This window comes from Pholis gunnellus (assembly GCF_910591455.1).
Source record: "Pholis gunnellus genome assembly, chromosome: 19".
NCBI classification, from domain to species: Eukaryota; Metazoa; Chordata; class Actinopteri; order Perciformes; family Pholidae; genus Pholis; species Pholis gunnellus.
In genome coordinates this window covers 3,257,336-3,284,812 of record NC_136546.1, presented here as the reverse complement: position 1 = coordinate 3,284,812, position 27,477 = coordinate 3,257,336, and the positions used below count along the sequence as shown (strand labels likewise).

The window sequence follows — 27,477 nt, the reverse complement described above, 5'->3', positions numbered from 1 at the left end:
CAGTATTAGCCTCTGTGATTGGCTGAAATACAATAAACCCCTATTGGCTTTGGCTGTTATCAGCTCAGTGTTTGGTTGAAGTCGTCCGGACTCCTCATGCTCTCTAGGTCATCTGTCCAGCTCCGCTGTGTCCCCTTTGATGTCCATGGTGATGTCTCTGGTTCTTGACCTATTCCCTTATATGGTCGTGAAGAGCCTGTCCTCTGGCATTCCTCACTGACCCTATCTCCCCTGATCTCTCTGCCTCATGGCTCAGAACCCCCATACCTATGTGACTGTACTTTGATTCAATACTTCCAATGATTATGTTTAAGACTCCTACAAGTAAACTTATTGTGAACATATAATATCTTCCATAAGTAAACATCCTGTAAACCTATAATACATTCCATAAGTAAATATATTGTGACTCTTAACATAATTTACATTCTTATCATTGTGACAATTTTATTCACCACTAGAGGTGTTATTAATTCTACTAAATAATGCTTTTAATAGTTAAATTCTTCACAGTAGGGTGTTGGGAACCCTTGACTTTATTACATATGCTGACATTGCAACAAAAATATGGGCCAGGTGTGGCAACCCTACCTGCTGATGTACCAAGTCAAATAGCAGCCCAAAACTATGCTTTCAATGCTGATAACCTAGCACCACAACATCTGTTGGATGAAAAAGTTACCCAATCAGGCAACCTAACGCAGGATGGGGAGATAAAAACCTCAAAACTTGGGCGACCTCCCTCTGGCCTCCTCCAGTAAAACAAAGCATTTCCCTGTCCTCTTGAAAAGTCAACCATCAAAGTGCTGACCAAATTCCTAATTTATGCTAAGGATTATATAATAAAATTGAAGATATTAATACAGTGAAGTATAAAAATATAATAAAAAATAAGCCAGATAAAATTATAATTAGAAGTTACAATCAATTTAATCAATATCTGAAATGGGCCTTTGAACAGCTGCATTGGTGGCATAAAGTCCAAGCTATAGTCTATTTGCAGACTATTCCATGTACAAGGTGCACTGCAAGAGAGTGCACTATTGAGTAACAACCTATTCTGTGAGTGTGTAAGAATGTGTGAGTTCAGAACAAAAAAAGATTAAATATAGGGTTAAAGCATCTGTAATAAAGCTTTATAGATGAATAGATAGAGCTTTATAGAGCCTTTGGGCCCCACTTGGGTGTGTAACCCCCAGCCAATAAGTAGTATATATTTTGTGTTTGTAAAACACAACCATTTTGTGACGGCTCTCTGCATCTGATACCGAGGCACAATGCCCCCTTTGGCGTTTGTATAACACAAAGTGATGAAGAACGGGTTGTTATGTTTCCTCTGTTGTTTCTGCTATTGGTGTGTCAGTATGACCAAGGGGAGCCCCCCACCTCCACACACACAAAGCAGACACGCCACAGCGACAAGATGAAGCGTGTAGGCTGCATTCCTTCTAAATCCGGCACATTTCCTCAGGATTGTGCAGACATGTTGGTGTGTTTATGTGTGCTTTAGAACGTAAGAATGACACAATCAGAAAATAATATTTAATTCTCTGATATGCTGCTTTGTTCTTACTAACGTCAGTCCTTCTTTTTATTCACAGTCACTCGCTCGACTACCGCTGCACTTTCTCTCTCTCTGGCTCGTTAAGCCGTGGAGAAAGGGCAAACTGACAATGCTACATGGTTTACCTTTGAGCTAAAACTTTGACAAACAATGCACCTCATCAAATGCTATACCAGTACCAGACTGTCACAGTCGGTTATTTTTGCTTTACTTAATCCAGTTTATGTTGTTGTTTTGTGTTAGTTACTATTGTTTCACATTGTTTCTTGGAACATTTATTTGAAACAAACCACTTCTAAAATGATTTTTATCACGTTTACAAAGATATGCCATTCTGAGTACAATGAAAAATAAAGTTATATGACAAAGTCTGAAGATAATCATCTTTATTGTGACAGATGAATCATAAGCCATTTCAGTAATTCATGTCAAGACAGTTTTGAGTTTGCAAAATCACCTTGAAATATTTTTCCAGAAATGATCATTTTAAAAGCTGATCTGAACCAGCTGTAAAAGAAAGCATAAATAAATGGATTGAGCATTGAATTTGAGAGTGCTAGCCAGTTTAGTGTTTCAATCACAGGAAGTGGTACTGACGTATTAATGAAAGGCAAAAGGGTGACACAAAGAACGATAGGAGTCCAACATAATAGGAAAACTCCTAAAACAGTAGCCAGAGTTTTGGTGGCCTTTCTCTCCATCTTACTGGCATTGGCCCCACACTTTGCTCTCTGACAGGTTGAGTTCCAGATGCTGCGTGCCTGTCTCTGTGCCACAAGGAAAATCTTTAGATAGATACAGAGCATTATGATTACTGGAAGATAAAATGACAATATAGGTCCAATAGTGTTTTCTATGAGTACATCAACTAAACACCTTTCATCACATGTTTCATTATTTAATCCAGCAATTATGATGCTAACTCCAATTAGAACAGAAACCCCCCAGCTCACCAGGATCATGATCACAATAACACGATAGCTTATTTTAGTTTTATAGGTCAGAGGCTGACATATTGCATAATATCTGTCAATAGAAATACAACATAGGTTCAGAATAGAAGCTGTGCTCAGTGATATATCAAAAGTGCTTCGTACTTTGCAAAATAAACCCTCGTGATACACACACGAGCTAAGTGAGAATGCCATGCTGAAAGGAAAGACTATGATCCCAACAAGCAGGTCAGCCACAGCCAGAGAGAGAATAAGGTAGTTAGTAGGAGTGTGGAGCTGCTGGAAATAAAAGACAGATATTATAACAAGAAGGTTTCCACATATTGTTTTGACGGACAAAAGCATGAAGAAAATATATAATAATATACATATAATGGAAGGGGTCTTTGTATGTATGAAATCGAAAATATTTATTTCGTAGCAGGATATGGCAGTCACAACGTCGGTCCAGTTGAAAGTGACTTCTGGTTTCATGTTTTATGGGTTCCTACAATTAAATAAAACACAATAAGCAAACATAATATATATTATATCAGATATCATTACTTTAATAAATAAATGGTAAATAGACTGTACTTGTACAGCGCTACATGTCATCATTCACCCATTCACACCCATTCATTCACTGATGACAGGGGCTACCATGCAAGGAGCCACCTGCCCATCAGGATGATCTAACATTCATACACACCGTAGGCACAGCTATGGGAGTAATTAGGGGTTAAGTGTCTTGCCCAAGGACACATCAACATGGACTAGCGGAGCATCTGATTGAAGGACGACCCTGCTCTTTCACTGAGCCACAGTCGCCCATATAACAATTCAGTACATTTATATATAGTTAAAGTTATAGTTAAGAAAGCAGTGTTTAAGTCAAGCCTGGTGTTACCTTACACATAAAAGCATGATCCCAGTCTCTTACACACAGTGAGGCATACAACTTATTAATTAAACACTGGTATCAAATTGGTACCCTGCATACATTTGTCATATCATACCTGTTAAGCCCTCATGATTCTCCATGCATTTGTGCTCATGTGCAGAACCTTCATTTTTATCAATATCTATCTCATCACCATATGTGTTGTCCAATCAGGAATGGTAATGCATCCTCTGCAAAAACTACGTAAGAACGTAGTTGACCAATGATGTGTGTGCTTATACTTTTATTACATATTACTTATTTTCTTGTGTATGCCAAAACACAATTTCATTTTCTATTTTTTTAACTTTGATTCCCAAACATACAGTTAAATTGTAGTGTTGGCAGCTTGAGTGGTAAACTGGCTGATTGGAGTAGTTTTCATTAGCTTGAATTGGAAAATAAAGTGTAGTGATTGAAAAATGGATATATGGCTTCACCTGATAGCAATCTCCCAGTGACTGACAATACTACTCTAGTGGTCCAGCTGGACTCTAGACTCACATCAGCCATTGCAGATCATCCATTGCAGATCAGCCATTGCAGACACTTCTGTCGTTCGTGACACGCAACCTGTGCAACAGCTTTTAGGTGAACTCACCGAAAAGGGCTCGTGAAATCAACTTGGCTATAACACTTGAACTGGTGTTGGCCTATGAGATTTATATCATTGTATTGTCTGCCGCGCTGTTCGACCAACTTAAAACAATAGCACAACAGTCAGGACATCTGCATCATTGTACACTGGACGTCCAGGCTTTGTCCACAGTAGGCCCCAAGCTGAACGTGTTAGCCCTCATATACTGGGCGATCAAACCAATGAAGCTTGTCCATCCAGTCTACGTGTCCCCTCTTGACTCGGCTCCCTTGCTCACTGGTAAGGATTTGCTTAATCGCTTCGATCTGCTAATAAAATTCAAGCAACCCAAAATATGGGCCAGGTGCATCAACCCTTACCTGACGATGTACCAAGTCAAACAGAAGCCCAATGCTATGGTTTAAATGCTTATAACCAAGCACCACAACCTCTTCCGGATGAACAAGGTACTCAATCAGGGAAACTCACTCAGGATGAGGAGATAAAGCCCTCAGAACATGGACGACCTCCCTTTGCCATCCTCCAGGAAAACAACGCATTTCCCTGCTGTCTTGAAACTTCAACCAACGAGGTATAATACTGCCCTTTTAATACTGCCCCGTTGTGAAGGCTGGACACTTGTGAAAGGACACTCTGCATCAGGACGCGGTCCTTGCCTTGCGGGCAAACAAATCTGCAATCAACTTGAACCTGGTTGAAGCTCTACTGTGCGACCAGTCTGAATCACAGTTGGTGGGAAAATCCTTTCAGTTCTCTTTGGGCACCAACCTACCAACCGTAGTCACAGGAGTAAGAAGGGGCACAATGCAAGGGGCACAATGCACCTGCAACTATAAGTATTCCAGGATTGTCGTTGGGCTAGCTGATGCTACCGTCCACCCGATCCCATTCAAGGACCTATCAGCTGTGCTTAATCTCAGACACCTCATAACAACCGTCCTCCTCAAGGTATCCAATGATCTCCTTTTAGCAGCCGACAGAGGGGATAGCTCGATTTGAATTGTTTTAGACCTAAGTGCAGCCTTTGACCCAGACGACGTTTCCGGACCAAAAGTGCCACTTTCGGTCCCTACTGCAGTCTCTGAGTTGTCTGGCCCCTTCATGGCGGTGCTTTGGTCCTTGGTGGAGCACCCTTTTGGTTCCTGGGGGGTCTTAGCCCATTCCTCATGGGCGGTGGCCTCCGGCTCTCTGTTGTTCTTGGGTGTGTGTGCTGATACCGCCTTCGGATCCTGCTGGGGATTACCTGTGGGGTTCAGGTCGGGCAACTGTGGTAGTCACTCAGGTTTTTTTTGCAACCTGCCTCCTCAGAAATCTGGTGGCAGCCGTTGGTGGCTTCCGCTTCCTGCCACGTCCAGGTATTGTAGCTAGTGTTCCTCTAACTTTGAGCATGGGGTCCATCAGGGGTTGGTTTCAGAAGGGGTTGTGGAGGGCTCTGGAGTGGCTGTCACGGTCGCCTGACTTGGGCCCCGTCGGGGGTCTCTGGTTGGATTCCGCGGACCCAGGAGTGTCAGGTGCTGGGGCCATTGCCCATGAGGGGTGGACTGAGATTCCTCGGGGTGCTGTTGGGGACTGATGTCTGGCTGTGCGTCGCGTTTGCATCGGGTCGTGGCAGCGGAGGGGTGACCTGCCGGGTACTGGTGGTGCTTGTCATGGGGGGGCATTGGTTGTGTGTTGATCTATTTGGGTTGTCCTTGTTTGGTTTGTTTATTGGGAGCAGCTGGGGGTTTGTAGATTTTGCGGATGGACCTGATTTGCATGGGGGTTGAAGCATTTTGAGTGCAACTGTATATGTGAATATGTATGTATGTGTGTATGTATATGTGTGTATATGTATATACAGTATGTGTCATGGTTTTGGGTTTTTGTTTAGTTGTTTCTTCCGTTTTATTTTGACTTTCCCTGCCTCTTGTGTCCTGTGTTAACTTCACTTCCAGTCCTTTCCACCTCTGTGATCGTCTGCCCCGCCTTTAATTGAACCCTGCTGTGTCTCATCACCTGCACCTTCCCTGTGTATTTAAACCCTGTGTGTCTTCTGTCTCATTGTCGGTTCATCTGTGGTGTATCCTGGTCTGTGATGATTCCTGTTGTATTACCTGGTCTGCTGTTCTCCCCTGTTATGCTCATCCATGGTATGTTCCCAGTGTTGGTCCTTGTCCTGTTGTCTTTAGTTAAGTGGGTTTCCCTCTTGATTGTTTTTTTGATAGCCATATCCCGTTTTTTGAGTTTTGCCTGTTCCTGTTCCTTGGGTCTATCCCCTACCAGTCTTTCCCATAATCCTGACTCTGTCTGTCTGTCTGTCTGTGGTGGAGAGCGTGGTGGTGGACAGCGTGGTGGGTTTGGCTAAAGGTTTGGTAATTTTTCTCAAACAGTTTTTCTATTTTCTTCATAGTTCACTGTTATTGAGTTGTAGTGGTTTATGGTTGTTGTCGGTGTGATTAGTGGTGTTTTGGCAGACAGAGAACTGTGTTTCTTGTCGGGGATGGCCTCCTCTGAGATGCTGTCCCTGTCTTTGAGGCATGGAATTCGGGTTCAGCCTGACCCGTCTGTTCCGGTAGAGGCGGTTCTCCTGGCTGTGGGAGACCGTGTGGGACAAGTTCCTGTCCTATGCCTCCAGGATGAACAGAGGTGTGATGGGTTTTTTTGAAAGAGGAGCGTTAGGTGGCGGATTTAATATCATGCGGCGTCTTGCTAAACAGCATTTTTCTGCAGGTTTCCCCGCTCGCAGTGCCCTCCACCCGGGTCACCGTCTCTGGTCTTCCCCCGTTCATCCCCAGGAGTTGGAATGGGAGCTGCAGTGCTTCGGGAAGCTGGCGTGCAGCTTCAGGACTAGGTCTGGGTTGTAAGAGCAATAAGCTGAAACTTGTCCAGTCCTTCAGGAGACAGGTGTTCATGTTCCTTACCTGTCCTTCACAGACGCTGAAGGTCTCCTTTAGGGTGAAACATGGGGAGGTACACGGTGAACCACCAGATCCTCCTCTCCAACCTCGAGGGGATGGGCATCTGCACTCTCCCTGTTTGCATCCTACCAGGTGACATGGAGGGGGGCTGTGTCAGAAACAAGTATGTTGACTACGGGGGTTCCACAAGTTTCAGTCCTGGGCCCCCTTCTCTTCTCGCTCTACACAACATCTCTGGGTTCTGTTATTCGCTCGCATGTCTTTTCTTACCATACTAAAGAGAGTTTAAATCTCTTACTACAAGGTCTATTTTAATAATGTTGATGTTCTAATAACTGAAACACTTGTGAGATTTGAGCAGATGTGTAAATATCAGTGTATATGTTACTGGTTAATACAAAATAATAATACAAAAGGTTCGCCTGGAAAAAAAGCACTTTTATTGATATTTATTTGAAATAATGCAGCTGAAAGTCTAAAAACTCTCCCAAATCATAGCACAACATGTCAGTAGTCTCACAAAAAAGATTTGGCTTTGATAAAGTGAAGCAAGCCAACGATAGAGGTTTCAGTACGAATAGTCAAGCCAATTTCTCATTTTGGAACCAGCTGTTGCAGCTGTTCTATTCTAATTTTATATAACTATATATTTCACTTGTTTTTTCACTAATAGTGTTCAATCTAACCTAATGCAGCAGTTTGGCATCATTTTGAGAGCCAGAATCCTCTGTAAAGCTGTAAACCATGGATGATTCTCGTCTGAGCTCCAGTCTTCATGTGTGTGTTGGGAGCTCAGGAAGCCTATGATTGGTCAATTTTAGAAAATGACACCATTTTAGATGCGTCAGAGTCTTACGAATGCGGTAATGAAAGCCTGGTGTTGATTGACAGTCTTTAGCCAGTCAAAATCAAAAAAATGCGCCGCACCCCCGAGCCTAAAATTCCATTAGCCAAAAGTCTGACCCCTTCCCCCCGGGTCCCACAAGTTAGGTTGACCCCCCCCTTTCACCAGGAAAAAGAGGAGAGAGACACAGGACATACGTAGGAGAAGTGTTTAGCCGGCAAATGGGGGATTATGCCTGTATTTTTGTGATTCTTCATAAAGGTAAGGTCCTGCTTGGATTTTTTTTTGGGATAAGCGGTTTGTTGTTCTGGCGTTTGTTTGCTCACAGCTCTGCACTCTCTCTGGCTTCTGTGTTGAATTATCATGCTCTGCGATGTATTGCTCGGCCGTGTAGCCATTAGCTTTGTGATGGAAAATCGAAGTGGAGTGCATAGCTCGCCGACTCGTGGCGACAAATACGTGATATTGTGGTACATCTTCTAGTTGCTTATATTAGTTGTGTATAATTGTGTTTGGAGTGTGTAAAAAATGACTTGCATGATAATGTTGCCCAGATGTTGCTGTTTAATCTGGTATATATCATGTATACATGCATTTTTTTATCTCTCGTTATGTACATTTTTTCAACGGTATGTGCTACACGACGCCCCCAAATTTGGGGGCGTCGTGCGCAGGAGGTTAGCACCTTTGTCTGTTTAAGGAAGTTCTCAGCAAGGACATGGACGGCCATTCTATCCTATCGAAAGCTTGACCTGCATGATACGACCAATGTCTTGTCTTTTACTCTAACACCATATTGTAGTATATTTAATAACAGCCTTTTTATGTTATTTAATGAATTACAATTTAATAAATATTTCTCTAGCAATTGACATGCCTATAGAAACGTGAGCATTTTGGGCTACAAATAAAAACATACAAGCTAGCTAACGCTACATTGTTATCTTAACCAAGATTGTTTGTGAAGTTTCTTGAGATAAAATGCCAACGTAGCGACAGGACACAGTGTTGGTTCCCTGGCGGCTCTTTTTTTTTGGGGGTGGGGGGTTTTTGAACATCATTGAATGATAGCGAAGCATTCTCCTGACTATTATCGTCCAGGCGGATGATCAGGTTCTAATGTTGTTTCGAATACTGTTTATACCTGAAGCACCAGGAGGGGGCGCTATCATTTTAACAGGAGGGAAACACACTATTCGATGGGGTAGCAGACTTTGACATAACACCTGCTTCTTTCTTAGCTTTTCAGTTTCTCTCTCATTAATTTCAGTTGTTATGATAGGTGACTAATTGGCACGGTGATACTGTAATTAAGTCTCAGCTGGTAATGGAGTATTTTACAACGGGTTTGAAAGCAGCTCAGACGATCATAATCAAAAAAGGGAACTATCTGTTTTATAAATATAGTTTTTACCACAGAACAGGTGCAACTCAAGGCTTGGATCAGGCTCATTTCCTCACTCCTTCTGATAGCTTTTCTCATATTTTACTCATTTTGGCATTGCACAGGATTTGACCACCAGTGGTACCACATACTGTAGCACACAGGTGAATGTCTGCAGGCCCTCCAGTGCCAATATACTGGTTGTTAGGCTATGGTTTTTGAACCTAGTGTAACTAATTATGTTAACGGATTTCAAGGATCTGCAGTGTTATATTATGTTATGTGTATAATGACCATAAAAATGCAGGATTGTTCTGTATACTAATCTGTCAAAACTTTGCCCGATTCTTAAAGGCCACCCACTACACTTCTTTCCAGCTCAAGCTGATGAAAACAAGCCCAATCGGCCAGTTTACCACCCAACCTGGCAACACTGCAATTTAGTGAAATCTGCCAAGTGGTGCTATTGAGGTTTGGATAACAATCCAAGTAAAAAAACAAAACAAATGGAATTGTATTGAGGCATAGCAAAAAAACAGAAGAGTAGACGCTCACACATCATTGGTCAACTATGTCCTTTTATTGTATCTTCGATGACTCATGCAAACAAACTGCAGTCCCATTCCTGACTGGACAAGAACAATTATAGTGATTAGATGGATGTTGATAAGTATAAAGGTTCTGCACATCAGTACTAATGCATGGACAATCGTGAGAGTTAAACAGGTATGATGTAGAAAATGTAGAGAATTGTTGTGTTGACTGTCAAATATATATATATATATATATATATATATATATATATATATATATATATATATATATACAGTATTTATATTCTTTTATACATTCTTTTGTGTTAGGTAACATATTGGGCTTGACTTGCACATTACCTTCTTAACTTTGCAAAACTAAATGTAACAAATAAATGCATGGATGTAAATGTATTGAATTGTTAAATTATCAGATACCAGATCTGCCTATTGCCCAGATACTGTACTATAGGTATATATCAAATCAATGCTTACTGCTAATATGTCTTTAATTGTAGGAACACTCAAACATGGAACCAGAAGTCACTTTCAACTGGACCGACGTTGTGACTGCCACACATCCCTGCTACGAAATAGATAATTTCTATTTCATATTGACAAAACCCCCTTCTATTATTTGTGTATTGTTATATATGTTCCTAATGTTATTGTCTGTTGTGACAATATGTGGAAACCTTCTTGTTATAATATCTGTCTTTTATTTCCAGCAGCTCCACACTCCTACTAACTACCTTATTCTCTCTCTGGCTGTGGCTGACCTGCTTGTTGGGATCATAGTCTTTCCTTTCAGCATGGCATTCTCACTTAGCTCGTGTGTGTATCACGAGGGTTTATTTTGCAAAGTACGAAGCACTTTTGATATATCACTGAGCACAGCTTCTATTCTGAACCTATGTTGTATTTCTATTGACAGATATTATGCAATATGTCAGCCTCTGACCTATAAAACTAAAATAAGCTATCGTGTTATTGTGATCATGATCCTGGTGAGCTGGGGGGTTTCTGTTCTAATTGGAGTTAGCATCATAATTGCTGGATTAAATAATGAAACATGTGATGAAAGGTGTTTAATTGATGTACTCATAGAAAACACTATTGGACCTATATTGTCATTTTATCTTCCAGTGATCGTAATACTCTGTATCTATCTAAAGATTTTCCTTGTGGCACAGAGACAGGCACGCAGCATCTGGAACTCAACCTGTCAGAGAGCAAAGTGTGGGGCCAATGCCAGTAAGATGGAGAGAAAGGCCACCAAAACTCTGGCTACTGTTTTAGGAGTTTTTCTATTATGTTGGACTCCTTTCTTTCTTTGTGTCACCCTTTTGCCTTTCATTAATAATTCGGTACCTGTTCCTGTGATTGAAACACTAAACTGGCTTACACTCTCAAATTCAATGCTCAATCCATTTATTTATGCTTTCTTTTACAGCTGGTTCAGATCAGCTTTTAAAATGATCATTTCTGGAAAAATATTTCAAGGTGATTTTACAAACTCAAAACTGTCTTGACATGAATTCCTGAAATGGTTAATGATTTGGTTGGCACATTAAAGATGATCATCTTCACACAACTGTACTATACATTTTACTCAGAATTGCATATTTCTGCAAACATGACAAAAAAAATTTGGAAATTTGTTGTTTCAAATACATTTTCCAACCACTGATGAGAAACAAAAGTAACTTATGCAAATGACAAAATAATTTGGAATAATACAATTTAGAATCTTTAAAAGTAAAGACACGTTGAAGTACTTGACTATGGCAGTCTGGTACTGGTGTGGGGCCCAAAGGCTCTGTTCGGTTCCACACAAACATCCCAAGCATGATAAAATAAGAAACAAATGAGGAAAATACAGGAAGAGGGCAGGGTCTCTCTAGATTCAGGCACCGCTAGACATTTCTAGTGGGTCACATGTGATATTGAGAAGCTTTATTTTTGTATCAGTCTTTACATTGTTTTTAAGAAAAAAGCTGCATATTGTACCTTCAACACACTAATTACTAAATTGACAGCAATACTTGGTTTTCTGTCCAGAAATAACAATTGAATCCCTATTTGCCATAGAATTAAAATATTGTAGAATAAATATTTATTTCTGTTTTGTATTATGGGGATGTTGTATGTGCCACCATTATGAAATAATTCCATACTGCCTACAACTCAGCCCATAAGTAGGAATCCTTACGCCCGGGCCACACTGCCTGTGTGAGCAGCGCGGATGGCTTAACATAACATATATGATGAACATGTATTCTTGAGTGAGGTCACAATTACCTTTGACTGAATCAGTCCATTCTTAATCTAAGTGATTGTTTGTATAAATATTGAATAAACAGGAATTACAGCAATAATTGATTCACTCCAGAGGTGCTGATAGGTAGATTATGTTACTTTTGGAAAGATAGCTGCGTGCAGCTGTTTTCAGTCATTATGCAAGCTAAGCTAAAAAGCTGCTGGCTGTGAATTCCATATTAAAATTGAAAGACATGAATGGTATTGAGTTGTGAGTGGTCCTCAGAGTCATACACAAGGAGGTCAATGACAACTGCTATAATAATAATTTATTTATATAGCACCTTTAAAAACAGAGTTCACAAAGTGCTTTAACAGTCAAAGCAGCAAAAACAAGGCAATAACAGAAAGCTCAGTGAGACAGTTGGATACGTGTCACACACAGAGAGAGAGATTTTTTTTACTAAATCTTTCATTGTATCTTTATTTTTTTTTAATATTTGTATTTATTGCAAGACAAGAGACAATACACAGACATAACAGACATAACAACAAGAAGATGACAAGAACAATGGGATACAAGCCAGCAAACATCATATAGTCAGTACATGGGAGAACGGTGCATGTGTGTGTGTGCGTGAGTGTGTGTCCTTGAGCCTTTTGAGATGGGAAAACAAAAACAAAAAAGAAAAACAAACAGGAAAGTACATAAATAAGGGCAAATTACATAAATTATAAAATAATAACGTCCGGAAAAAGAAAAGGCTTTTAACGTAAACAAAGTCAGGGGCAGTATCGCCCCGACCACTGGCAGCAAACCACGACCCATAAATCAAGAATAATAATACTAAATATATAAAAATATATATATACTTATACAAATTCTATATTAATAGGATAGGTGGTGTCACGTTTGTAAAAAGTAGTGATGGATGAGCAGATGGAGTGGTGTTCTGTTGTATTGTATATGATGGAGGAGGTTAGATTTTCCATTGAAATATACTCTGTCATTAAATTTCTCCAGTGTGTGATGTGTGTGTTATTCCTTGATTTCCAGTTCATGAGGATAGTTTTCTTGGCGATAGTTAGGGCCACGAGGAGTAATCGGCGGTTTGTTTTGCTCAGATTTATTGTTGAGATGTCTCCTAGTAAGCACAGTGAAGGGGATAGTGGGACGAGGCAGCACAGGAAGACAGACTGTGACTCAGTTATTTCCTTCCAAAAGTGATTAACTGGTGTGCAGTGCCAGGTGGCGTGAACATCGCTATCCGGGGTATTTTGAGTGCAATATGGACAGATGTCTGACTTGAATCCCATTTTCAAAAATGTTTGCCCAGTGTAATGAATTCTGTGAAGTATTTTGTACTGTATTAGTTGTAAATTGGCATTTTTAGTCATGAAGTAAATAGTATTGCAAATTTGGTTCCAGAAGTCAGCATCAGGAGTGATGGACAGGTCTGATTCTGATTATGATCCTGATGGTATGGATGATGTTTTGTCAGACTGTGATATTACTCTACATATTGATGAGATTAACTTTTTTGAAGAGGGGATATTAATTAATTCTGAAGTTGAGGGGGGTAGTTCTAGGTTAGTGGCCTTAGTGTTAATTTTGGATTGGACGGATGATTTGAGTTGCAGATATTCCAAAAATGGATTGCTCTTCATGCCGTACTTCTGAACCAGGTGGGGGAATGAAACCATGGTGTTATTATTGAAGATGTGTTTCAGATGAGTGATGCCTTTGGCGGACCATGTGTGGAGATTTAGAGGTGACTTGTGACTTAGAAAATCAGGATTGTTCCATATGGGAGTCAAATTTGAAGGTGCAACAGTAATGTTAGTCATTTTGTGGAATTTCCACCAGGCTGTCAGAGTTTCTGCTATTGTTAGTATTTTAAAACGAGGATGGCGTTTGATAGATTGCCTGAAAAATGGTAAGTCAGAAATTTGAATGTCCTTACAAACTGTCTGTTCTATATCTAACCGTGTGTTGTCTGATTGATTGGGGTGGATCCATTTAAGAATGTATTGAAGTTGATTTGCTAGAGAGTAGTGAAATAAATGTGGAGCTTCAAGTCCTCCTTGTGTTTTTGGTTTTTGTAAAGTGGCCAGTTTAATTCTTGGTGTCTTATTTTTCCAGTAGAATTGAGTAATGATTGAGTCAAGCGATTTGAACCAGGAGTGGGTGGGTTGAGATGGTATCATTGTGAATAGGTAATTTATTTTAGGAAGTATTGTCATTTTAATAGGGCTGCAAATAACGATTATTTTAATAATCGATTAATCTGTCGATTATTTCTTCGATTAATTGATGAATCGGATAAAAAAACAAAGCATTAATTTCCAACTGAAAAAAATCGCGTGACGCTGTGGCGCAATAATTGAATCTGTTTGGGCTGTTTTCATTTACAAAGCAAGAATTATGGTCTAGAGCAGTGGTCGCCAACCCGTCGATCGCGATCGACAGGTCGATCTCGGAGACTTTCCCTGTCTCTCTCCAAAATAAAATAAAAATAAATTCAAGAAAAAAAAATCATGTGTTTTTATTTTGAAGGGGATTTTGTCTGCAGCCTGTCTGCTCATCATCTCCACTTGTGTGCACGTCTCAGAACGTGCAACTGGTGGCCCCACCGAGGTGGGTCTATGAAGCAGTTTAGCCAATTGCTTATTAAAGATATAAATGAGTGACATACAATTTAGCCAATCAGCGTCCTCAAATATATTCAGAGTGGGGCATAAACGATTTGGCCCCAAGCTGCGCGTTCTCGTCAGGAGAAGTCTCTACAGGCGAGCATGAGCGCCAGCGCGAGCACTACTCCTCCAAGACCCGTTTGAGAGGAGAAGTTTGGCGGAGATTCTGCAGTTAAAGAGCTGATCCCAGATCAGCCTGACCTCACAATCAGACAGCAGACTAGCGGGAAAGGGAAGCAGAACATGAAGCTTCTCTACTAGCTGTACCAGACAGGTTTGGCTAGCTGGATGCAGTCATGCTAATAACTTATTTAGCTTTTTAAAACAATGGGGACAGATCCAGCACGGACAGTTAGTGAGTGAGGGAGGAGGAGGTAAGGAAACATGAGAACACCAGGGTAGGGAGTGAGGGATGAGGAGGTAAGGAAACATGAGAACACCAGGGTAGGGAGTGAGGGATGAGGAGGTAAGGAGACAGACACCTCACAGACTGCCTCAGACTGGCTGTCTGTGCTTATGAGCTGAACTACAAGGCACTCACAGACAGTGTTCAGTCACAGCCATAACACTGACTTGAGTCACATGACTTCTGATGGCATTGTGATGGGACACAGAGCTGAACTGCACTTACATTAGTTGCACTGACTGAGAATTGTGTCAGTGTTGTGTTGTAACGTAATTGTCAAATGTGTTTTTTCTTGTTCATATTGTGTGCAGTTAACAAATAATTTCCTTTTTATGTTGCACTGAAATTAAGTCATTTAGTGTGTTCTTGGTCACATCAATTTGAAAGCTGGACCAAAGTGTTTGATTTCATTCAATTACAATTAGGCCAAATAAAAAGCCTCAAGTTGTAAGTACAGTCTGGACAGTCTTTTTCTCTCAACGCCTCAATAAGTAGATCTTGCCTGTCACCAAGGCAGAGGTCAGGGATCTTGGGCTTAAAATGGTTGGTGACCACTGGTCTAGAGAAATGGGGATTGTGTGGCGATTGCTTAGCCTAGTTTGAATCAGTAGGAACAGCTGCCTAAACGCTGTGGGGAGAATGTAGCACGAGTTTGTGCGTGTTGTTTTCCTTACTAAACTAGTTTAGCATAGCCTCGCAGAACACACAGTTGTGTTTTGGTTTGCTTCCGGGTCGGAAACTAAACAGACAGGCAGACCGTTGTCTCCACCGAAAACATTATATTTACCACAATTTAAGCTTCTGCATTTTCCAAATGCACTTGTATTATTCAAACGTATTGTTCGGTTTGTAAGCCTCGTACCGAACGGTTTAATACGAATACGTGATGTTACACCCTTAGAAACAAATAACCGTAGCTGTGGCGCCATCATGAGGTTATTAGGTGGTAAGACAGCAGTGAAGGCCCAGGCATAAAATGCACTGCCTGCCACTGGTAGACTGTAATACAAACAGTTCAGTTTGTCAGGTGCAACATTTATGATAGGTTTTTATGACAGTGTTGGTCAGTCTGTCAGCTTGACAATCCCATTTTGCTGCAATAAAAATGATTGAAGTGAGATGAACAGACTGAAAACTTTATCTTATTAGATAAAACATGTTGACACAGTTTTCCTTTGGGGACATCATTTGCGGTTGAAAAAAGTAATAAGTCGCAATATATGTTATCGCAATACTCAGCATATCGCAGTATCGTGATAATATCGCAGTATCGTGATAATATCATATCGTGACAATATCGTATTGCGGGATCTCTGGTGATTTCCATCCCTAATGTAAACCCTGTCCAGCCTGGCTGCCCTAATGTTCCCATCCAACACCTTCACCCATGTGTACTGTCTAGCCTGGGGATGTTTGACCTTCCATACATCCACCACACCTGACTCTGCAGTCACCTGTGATAAGGTGGCAGATGACTGTAGATGAGGCTCTTCTCCTGTTCTATCCAATGAGAAATTGATGGTGCAAATCCAGTCCTCCCCCATCACTACACACTCGTTCTGATCACACTGCTGCAGGACATCTTTGAGTTTGTGGAAGATGTACGTTCTGTGTGAGCCCTGGTTTGGAGCATAGATGTTAATAAAAACAAATGTAATGTTTGGTATTGATGCTCTGACCACTAAAGCCCTGCCTGTCACTATCTCTGTGGAGGAGATGATATTAACATCTAGCCCAGGTGAGAACAGAACTGCTACACCTGCCGACAGGTTGGTCCCATGAGACAGGACATGCTGGCCCTTCCACCACAAATCCCAGGCTATCTCATTATGTGGGTCGCTGTGCGTTTCCTGCAGGAAAACGATGTCTAGTCGTTTCTGTGTGATCATTTCTGCAGTGACCACTCTCGTCTGTCGGTAACTTCCACCGTAAATATTTAAAGAGCCAACCCTCACCTTGTGCATTGAGAAATGTCAAAGAGTGGTGATGTACACAGCTAGAGGAAACAGTAACAGAAAGATTAAGTGCAACACATCCATCATAGACTCAGTTACTCGTTCTTAACCTTTTGGGACCTTTCCCTTCATTCCTCTTCATTATCTTCCTGAGACTCGTCATGTGCTTTTTTAGACGGAAACGTTTCTTTTTATCTAATAAATCCACACTAACCACTTTCTGTAATGTCAAAACACTTTTAATAAATTGGTCTGCATCTGGAAAATACTCAAACACTTTTACGAATTTTCCAAACGTTTCCTCCAGGAAGTTATTAATTTCCTCCAGCGTGTACAGATCTCCACTGTAAGACTGGGAGTCTGTGACAGAGAGACAGTCAGAGTCAGTGTCGTACTCCATCTCCTCCTTATCCACAACACATGCCCCCCCATTCACCTTTGGACCAGCAGCCTAACGTTGGTCAGCTTCAGCTGTCGGCCCTTTACTGCTGCCTCCTCCACTTTCCCTGATACCTCTCTCTGCTCCTGCTGTCAGTGCTTCCTCTGCTCCTTTCCTTTCCTCTACTCCTTTCCTCTGCTCCCTTCCTTCCCTCTGTTGTGAAAGTCTCAGCTGAGTTCTCATCAATAATTTGAACTCCGCCTGAATCAGCTCTCTGTTCCCCGTCCTGACTGTCTGTCTGCCCGCTGTGTCCTTCTTCAGCTTCGGTCTTGGTCGGCGGGTCATCGCGTCCCCGCAGAGCAGCGACCTCCGCCGGCTCATCATTCAGCGGAGCCTCAGTGGGATTGAGCTCCTCCGCCGGTACGGACCCCAGCTCGGGGTGCCCTTCGGCCAGCCTGTGAGGACAAGTGGTCCGCTTGTGACCCACATCCGCACACTTAAAACACCTGATGCTACCTGTGCTAGCATACACCATGTACATTACATTACAGTCATTTAGCAGACGCTTTTATCCAAAGAGACTTACAGTAAGTGTATTCAACATAGGTATTCAAGAGAACTACTAGTCACCAGAAGTCATAAGTGCATCTCCATTTTTAAACAAGCATTTAAGATCATAAATCGGAGCACAACCCCGAAAAGTACAGTGCAGAAACAAACTAATACAAATACAATAAGTGCAACAAACTAATATGAATACTATAAGTGCTGAGTGGAAGGCTCAGGGTAGTACTTCTTGAAGAGGTGAATTTTCAGCCTGCGCCGAAAGATGGGCCCAGGAGCTGGAGCTGTTCCTTTCACTACCCTGTAGGCTAGCACCAGAGTATTAAACTGGATGTGAGCTGTTACAGGTAGCCAGTGTAGAGAAGGGAAGTTGTGTGGGAGAACTTGGGGCGATTGAACACAAGGCAAGCTGCAGCTTTCTGAACAAGCTCCAGAGGTCTGATGGCCGACGCCGGGGCTCCGGCAAGTACTGAGTTGCAGTAGTCCATGCATGAACCTGAGCATGAGCCTGTACGAGCACCTGCGCCGTCTCGTGAGGAAGGGGTGAATCCTCCTGATGTTGTAGAGCAGGAATCTGCAGGAGCGTGTAACCGATGCAATGTTTGCTGAGAATGACAGTTCATCCAGTGTCATACCCAGGTTCCTCGCAGTCCGAGTTGGCGTCACCACGGTATCATCAATGGTGATGGACAGGTCTCCGTGCGGGCAACCCTTCCCCGGGGGGAACAGTAGCTCGGTTTTGTCCAGGTTGAGCTTCAGGTGGTGTGTCGCCATCCACTTCGAGATGTCAGCCAAGCACGCAGCGATGCGTGCCTCCACTTGAGTGTCACCGGGGGGAAATGACAAGACCAGCTGGGCGTCATCGGCATAACAATGGGTATGAAACCTTCGAGCAGAGGCCTAAAAATAGGGCTTGTGTTTAAGAGGTTGCTCCAAAAGCATCTGTAATTACAAACGTCAAATGGTCACCCATCTTTCCACTTGAACGAAGCCCTGCACAAGGCTGCCGCTATGACCTTTACTCGTAGCATTAGCAATAGAGCCTCTTGCAGAGGCCATCCGTACTGATCCTGATGTTAGGGCTATTCAAACAGGGGCCAAGTGGCACTAAATAGCATTGTATGCTGATGACATATTACTCTATGTAAGTCTCTTAAATGAGTTAAGAGATACAAGATTAACTACGCAAAATCGAAAGCAATATTTCTCTCCAAGCAGGATCCCTGTGCACCCACTGATGCTTCTACTTTCCGATGGTCTCCATCAAGATCTGCTTATTTATCCACATCACCATCTCTCTACCTGATTTGTACATGGTGACTTTCACATGATCATATATTCCATTTTAAATGGGAAACTGATTTTGGTGTAGAAATTAAAGACAGGATGGTATGATATGTGGCTGAACCTGTCTGGCTGTTTTACCACTAATAGAAGAAAGGAATTTGAGCCAGAGAGCCCCCCAGGTGGGGGCGACAGAGTACACACATGTAGTACAAAGTACTTCTGAGAACGAATAAAATTATATTTTATGATATATCATATACCTACGTAACGAAAAAATTCTGGGCAAATGGACCATGGAAGCTATTTTACTCACTCAAAAACACATTTATACACAAAGTAATACAAAAAACTACAAGTGGTACCACAATTTCACGTATTTTTCGCCAGGACACAGTGAGCTATGTACTCCGTTACTGATACCAACCAAAAGCTACGGCACTTTCACGGACAATCCGCACATCACAGAGCATGAGCATTCCACATTGAATCCAACCATAGTTTCCAAATTTCTCTCCTTGAAACCATTAAAAAGTTACACTCCATAAGCCACAGAAGAATACACAGCCAAACAGCAAAAAATTGTAAACGCTTCGCACCTTGAGATGGTTTTCTGGAAAAAAATCGCCAAAAATCCCAGATTAATCCTTTCAGCAATGTGCTGCCGGTCTTTGTCTGCCCTTCTGTGAAAAAACTGACGTGCACGCATGATGAAGGGGTAGTCGGCGAATGGGTTTTACGCTTGGGGGCGAGCGCCACGGTTTTGGATTTTTAGTGGCTACAAATTCTGTCAATCAACTCAAAGATCGTCCCACTACCTTCTTGACACTCTTCCGCATTCAACGAGGATCATAGGCGACAATCCGCCAATCATAGGCTGTCTGTAAAACTGGAATACAGACGAGGGTTAGCCATGTTTTACAGGTTTATATAGGGCCCAGGCTCTCAAAATGATGCCAAACTGCTGTTTTGGATAGATTGAACACTATTAGTGATAAAACAAGTGAAATATATAGTTATATAGTATATACAATTAGAATAGAACAGCTGCAACAGCTGGTTCCAAAATGAGAATTTGGGTCGACCCCGCCTGAATTCTCCCTGAATTCTCCGTACTGAAACCTCTATTGCTGGCATGCTTCACTTTATCAAAGCCAAAATTATTTTTAAAAGACTGCTGACATGTTGTGCTATGATGTGGGAGAGTTTAGGCTTTCATCTGCATTATTTCAAATAAATAATATAAAGTTCATTTTCAATTGGAGCTATGTGCCATCTTCATTTAGTATTAACCAGTAACGTATACACTGAAATTAACACATCTGACAAAATCTCACGAGCAAATCTCACAAGTGTTTCTGTTATTATACCATCAAAATTATTCAAATAGACCTTGTAGTTAGAGATCTACACTCTCTTTAGTATGGGTATGCATTTTTCGAGCAGAGGCTAGTTTCCAAAGGGTTAAGATAAATCATTGGCTACATATTGCCCTGTGATAGTCTGGCTACCTGTCCACAGTGAACCCTGCCTTCGTCCCAATGTCACCCTCCCCCAGTTTTGGTTAATGGATGGATGGATAGACTACATATCCCAGGGAGATGCAATGAAATGAACCCAGATCTATCAATGTGCAAGATAACTGAAGGCTCATATGCTAACCGTTTTATGAGAATGTATATATAAAAAATACTTAGGACCTGATTGTTTCTGGACAATAACAGCAAGGCTCTGTGGTCTGGTGTGGGGAATGTTTTATTTTCAATGTACTGTGTTTGTACACCGCTGTTCTGTAATGTCACTAACTTTTGACATGAACCGTAAACCTGACGATGTTTAATAAAAACGTATTTTTATTGTATTATTGTTAATTTCATTTGTATTAACCTGTAAAAAGTTGAATGTATGTTGATCCAAATGCTCACTTGTTTGTTATGATAATAGTGCCTCCAGTTAGATGATGTGATGCAACAGCCTTCAATTAGAGGTGTGAATGTATGTCGTGGTTGCTGGTCCCTGGGCCACACACACACACACACACACACACACACACACACACACACACACACACACTCTCGATATCTTATTACACAGCATCATCTCACCTCTTCAACCTGGGGCCTTATTGTTTTCTAGCAATAACAAAACTAATTGAGCAAAACACATTTGTGGCCTCCTAATGATCTGAATAATGACATAATAAACCCAGTCCAATTAACTGAGGAACAAGAAACTCACTGAATACTGAATTTCAAGCCAAAAGTTTTCTTATGTGTAAAATGTATGTTTCAGAATACATTCAATGCTTCTATTTGCATCATGGTGTTATGTGACTGCATACCCAGATAACAGAAAAATAACAGATATATTAACAGTTCCCATATTGTTTATAATGGAGAACCTTTACTGAGGTAGAGGGTACTCTGGCAAAAAAGTTAACCCCCAACTTTGGAGCCTATATAGAAGCTATAATACTTCCTTATAGATGGATACATTGTGTTCCAAAGTGTTTCAGGGGAGGCTCAGTGAATGGAAGTGAAAAAATATTACATTTGTAATTGAATTATCAAAAGAAGATCTCATAGAATAGCCTAAATGCGAGTGATGTTGTGAAAGAGACACCGTAGCTTTCGGGAATTTTACTGTTTCCCACTTTCCCAGAGTCAGCAACTAGCGCTGGGCAGCAATTAAAATTTGTAATCGCGTTTAATCGCATGATTTTGTTATGCGCAAAATTCAACAATGAATTCAAAAGTAGGGTATTGCGCACTTTTATTCTAAAAGTACTGCTATATGAACAAAAGTGCAATAACATTTGGTTTGCAAACACTTTATTACAAATAAGGTTCTTTTTAACAGCAGTATTCTCTTTACACAGTAGCAGTTAAAATACAGTTATAATGATTCTGATAATAGATATTCAGCCGGTGTTCACAACTTTATCTTCATGTGTGTCATGTCATGTTTTTTCATTTATTTTTTATGTTTGTTAAATTCTCAGTAGCGATAACTAACTGATATACTTATTATACATACTACAAACAAAACACTTTGAAAACTGTAAAAAAAACAATTTAAATGAATCATTGCTTTTTTGGGGTATTTTTTGTCAGACACATATGTAACGCTGATTACCGTAATATGTGTGGTATTTGTTATAAATGTATGTTGGTACATAGAGGGTGATAAGAAGCTGTATTGGGAGGGACTTAGGACCCAGGGGAATGTAGGTGCAGGAAACAGGAAGAGACGGAAGAGACGCCACACAAACAGCTGATCAACCGGTTCTTGTGTTAAAAATGTACGCTTAATAATAAAAAGAAAACTGCATTAACGCGCGATAAAATAATTGTTTGCGTTAATTAATTAATGCGATAACTTGCCCAGCACTATCAGAGACTAATAAATGTCTTAAGACAGACCTTTGTTATGTATTAAGTGTAGTCTGAAGTTACGTCAAACACAATATTGGGCTATCTTGGCTCAATTGCTTGGTGTCTATGGGATCATTTAATATAATCATGATGACATAGGCATCCAGGAATTGAGCAAAACTAATCAAGTTATCTAAGGTGTGTGGGGTGTGTGTGTGTGTGTGTGTGTGTGTGTGTGTGTGTGTGTGTGTGTGTGGCGGGACTTCAGACTTTTCAAATAAAAAACTTTTTTTTTTAAGTGCTTGGTGAAGGTTGTGGAAAGATTGCCTTCATTGATCAAAGAAACCAACATTAATCACATTTCTATCCTAATGTAGTTACATTTTTTAGGCTTTGCAGGGGCTTCCTCCACTGCCTTTAAATTAATTCAATAAACAGAGGACTGACCATGGCATTGGCACCAGGGCCATCATTAGAGGACTGTGAGTTGCCACATATATAAACCACATTTGGGCAAACTGTACTGTCAGTAAAGGGAAGTATATATGGGAATGGCTTACCATGTGCAATAAGGGAATGTCCACAAATTCCACTTTTAAGAACATCTCAAACAATGACGTAAGGCAAACCAGAACTAACTTGAATTGTAGTACAATGCTTTTTGTCCTGTTCACTTGTATTATACTTGTATTGCATATTCGTATCTGTATATCTTCACCTGTAATGTCTCTGTTTTTGTTACCTGCCTCGGGACTACAGATCTAAATTAGCATTTTTGCTAACTCAGGCATGTTTACATCTTTTATTTTGTATTGATATTCATTAACATGCTCTGTCCTATCAAATAAATACATAGATAAATACATTTTACTTTAATTGATATACCAACTTTTCCTGTTCAGCCAAGCATACTGTTTTGTAATATTTTAACTTTTCTTTTAATTATTGGAGTCCCTATAAGAATAAATAAACTTAGGAGTCTTCTGGTTAAAGTAATGTCAATCTTCAGTTGTCTTTGATGGACCATCACACGCTCCCCGTTATATATAACTCCTTTTACAGATGCATATCCCATTGTCAGCACAATTGCTGAAAGTGGTTCAGTCGTTCCTAAAGCCTGCACACCTCATTCTAACTTTTTTTTTCCAGTGATATAACATCACAGACTTTACTACTTGAACATGAACATATGTCCTTTTGACTGCCGTACAATGCTGTGTTGTTTCTGGAGAGGATATTGTTTGCAAGACCACAAGAGGGTGCTGCCGATAGCACCTTGGAAAAAATGACTTACGCTATCGATTTCTTATGAATGCACTTTCCTGTAGGCATAGAGTGACATTAAGTAATGTCTTAGTACATGTAAATGTGAGGTGTAAGGTTAAAAGAATAATCACAATATCAGCATATATGATACATATAACATATGAGATAGGCATGTTGTCCTAATTTCTACCACTGTACAGTAATACAGATTACCTACAGGCCACTGGAGGAAGACTGGAGCTCAATGTTCAAGGAGTAAAAGGAAATAAACTCCTCTTTAAAGCTGTTGCATGAATAGGCATCTCTTTGAGGCCTAAGAATGCATAAAATGGGTGCTTTTGTTTCATGACTCAGCCGGGTACACATATTTAGGCCTTTTCCACTACTTATTTATTAACTGAGAAACTAATGTGTGTGGTCGACCTCGCTGTAGAATTAATGTAAACACTTAAATCTAGGGTTGTTAATGTTGCTCTAGATTTGGATAAATATCCAACTAGAAAAAAACATCCCAGTGTTGCCATCTCTTTCCCAATGAAGGTAACCATCAGCACTAGCTCCAACAGTCCCTAAATCTTGGGAGAAAGTTGCCAAGTCTGCAACAGTGGCATAGATAAGGAGGTAGGGAGGCAGGTAGGCCATCCAATCATTTCATTTGGGCAGAATGATTATAAGAGCAATTTCCCTCCCCTTTAATTTAGCAGCCGTCTAAAACGCTTTCAAAACTGCCATTCCTCAAACGGCAGTTGTTCCTTTCTCGAATGCCTTTGGACAAACCGTAAAGAGACAGGAACAAAAAAAAAAAGCCGTAAGAGCAGACATGAAAAAAAAATTCCAGTCATCCGATCTGACACACTGAAATGCATCTGACACAGCTGACAACAACGTCTGTGTGAAACAATTTGGAACATTTTCACATTCATATAACGCTAAAAGAAAATTGTAAAAGCCACTTTATCCAAGGGTCAAATTTGTTAACAGGAGTATATATCATAAAGAAATAAAAACAGTGTTTCATATGTGGTCTTTATTTTAAATGGAGATCCTTTTTACCCAAAACAAATGGGGTTCAACCATTTGAAAGCCCGCACCCCGCCACCTCCACCAGTCCGCCACTTTTCAATGGTCTGACACATAAATCTTTCTATGCAAAAGATAAACTCATCATATCACATTGCTCCACTGTACAATCAACCAGTGTTTCTAGGCCAAGAACAAACTCACTTAACTTGCCAGACAGGTGTGTGACTCACATAGTATTCCAGGAAGTTGTCTGATGGCCATTCCATCATTTATCTGGAGAGGTACAGTAAAATCTGCCTCCCCTCCTGACGAGTCTTTCTTTTGGAAGCTAGAAGACAATGAGAGGTAAACAAATACAATTACCCTATTTTCTTGCATACATAGGTGGTTATTATGCTTTCAGGGCTCTGTAGCCGCTTATTACAGAAAAAGGCATCGGTTTGACGTAGCTTGGATAGTACTTTTAAACTTAAACTTAACTAAATTCTTCAACTAAATTTACATTATTCCTAATATCAAGTGTTTGAATCAAATATATCTTCTGTAACTGTAATTACAAATTAGGTTTACCAGAGTCAGACGTCTAGTGACAAATGCAACTTATTCCTGGGCCAGTCGCCAGACGGAATAAATCAGGAATAGTTGTAGACTTCAGTCTTTAAAAGGCAATCATGTCATAAAAAGTGTTCTCAAATTCTTCTGAATTAATTTTGATTATTAGTAAGAGCGTGAGGCTTTTCATAAAAGATAAAAGGTGAAGGAAGTTTCACAAAAATGACTGCGTGAATAAAGAAAATAGAAATGGTAAAAAAAAAAGTTTTCATACGCAACAAATTTAAAATAGCAATATTTATTTTCAAGCAGTGTGTTATTAACTGACAATAATAATATAAAAATGAAAGCGGGTTTACAAAGTGCTTAACGAACAGAAACAAATGCTGATAAGAAGATACAAGAACTGTAATTAAATAGTGAAAAAATAAATAGAACCATAATGTGATGTACGCAAAATAGGAGCGGGCTACAAATAGTGTTTAATGCAAAGATTTAAAAGGTGCAATAAACAAGATTCAGAGCATTAGTAAGTCAGCAAACATCTATCATCTATGTCAGGGGTATTCAATTCAAATTCCAAAAGGTCCAGATTGAGAAAATCTCCTCGTGCAAAGGTCCAGATCATTACAATAATATCTCATTTGCTCTATTTAGTGCCATATATATATATTAACAAGGTATGTTTGTAGTCAACAACTGTCAAGTCAAATAAAGAAAGTACACGTCAATTCTATTTTAACTATTATTATTCTCAGTTTTCAAATTGAACTGGATGGATTATAAATAATACATAGAAATGCATAAATAATGTTCTCTCATTTCAAGTAAAATAATGGCTCCATCTAAAAATAAAATACACAAAAGAGAACTTTTGAAAAACTTGCATCTTAAAAAAAAGTGCTTGATTTTAGATAAATTAATGAAAATGAAAGAGTTTGGCTGGAGTTAACTTATTTCTTCTCTTTTCTTAACTCCATTTCACATCATAACGGTCTCAGTCAACTTTATAATAAACAATCTACACATCTCAACATCTTGCCCTCAGTTCAGATTGGAGTGTTTGCTCAAAAGATGTATGTTTGGTCTCGTGGTGGCGTTACACATCAGTGCGTTTAATATTGGCCACGGTATCTGAACATATGAGGCAGAGCGGTTTTGTAGCGCCAGCAGGAAGAATGAACAAATATGAGTCCGTCCATTCTTTGTTAAAAACTCTGTTTTCGAGGTGCACTTTTCTCTTTTTAGAGCACGCCGTGTGAAACTGCTTCTTCCACTGCTCTCTCTCTCCCCGTCTCTCGACTCACGATGCATTTTGGAATACACATATTCCATTGGCTGAGTAGCGTCACGTGAGATGATTTACAACTCATGTAGCCTAATTGGTCGGTGCGTTTCCTGGACTGCTGAACGAGTGCCGTAAAGGCCAGAAAAGCTGCGCAGGTTAAAATAGAAGCGCTCCGCCAAAATGTATAATTCTCAATTATCCATCAGTTATATGTCCGGGTAGGATAGGACAGCGTCTGGTTCCGGATCCGGACCGTGGTCCGCCTATTAGTGACCCCTGATCTATGAAATGATATGGAGGAGTAATGTCTACCTGAGCAAAGAATGAAGTCACTGTCCCTCTGTGTGTTGTTATCGGAGCTTCTCAGCTCTTTGTTGACATAGCTGGAGCAGTCGTGCATGATGTTAGTGTTTGTGAGCGTGCCCCACTGGTTAGCTCTAGCTCATGAACACGGTTGACTCTGTCAGCGCTTTTGTAACTTTTGAGCTTAATGCCTTGTAATGTTAATAGACACCCACCATTTCAAAGTATAGAAGAAGACCCACAAAGTTTGTTTTCATGTGCTAATTGAGCGAAACGCAAGTACGACACCGACTACATGAGATATGGATTTTCTTACATCGAGGACAAAAGAGGCAAAAACCTCAGTGTGTTTTGTGCAGCAAGGTTCTGGCACAAGAAAGCATGAAGCCGTTTTACTCGTTTACGTGAAACATGTGAGGGACGGGGACTGACAGG

General features: G+C 40.5%; 3 protein-coding genes across 3 annotated transcripts in view; 2 read left to right on the top strand and 1 right to left on the bottom strand.

Annotated features, from left to right (window-relative positions):
* Positions 1 to 1,992: 1,992 nt before the first annotated feature.
* LOC306711439 (trace amine-associated receptor 1-like) lies at positions 1,993 to 2,991 on the bottom strand (the record flags this gene model as incomplete). Its single annotated transcript, XM_079180396.1, has 1 exon — positions 1,993 to 2,991. One exon carries the CDS (start codon positions 2,989 to 2,991, stop codon positions 1,993 to 1,995), a length of 999 nt encoding a protein of 332 aa, XP_079036522.1.
* A 7,234-nt stretch (positions 2,992 to 10,225) lies between these two features.
* Positions 10,226 to 11,227, top strand: LOC306711105 (trace amine-associated receptor 1-like; the record flags this gene model as incomplete). The annotated part of the gene is made up of 1 exon (XM_079179898.1): positions 10,226 to 11,227. The coding sequence occupies one exon, from the start codon at positions 10,226 to 10,228 to the stop codon at positions 11,225 to 11,227; it is 1,002 nt and encodes a 333-aa protein (XP_079036024.1).
* A 2,635-nt stretch (positions 11,228 to 13,862) lies between these two features.
* The window catches only part of LOC306711635 (adhesion G-protein coupled receptor F1-like), a gene marked incomplete at both ends in the record, with an annotated part of 32,926 nt that continues 19,311 nt past the window's right edge, over positions 13,863 to 27,477 (top strand). The window contains 2 exons of the mRNA XM_079180651.1: positions 13,863 to 13,891; positions 17,710 to 17,845. Of these exons, the coding sequence (XP_079036777.1) occupies positions 13,863 to 13,891; positions 17,710 to 17,845 (165 nt within the window). The remainder of the gene's footprint in view (positions 13,892 to 17,709; positions 17,846 to 27,477) is intronic.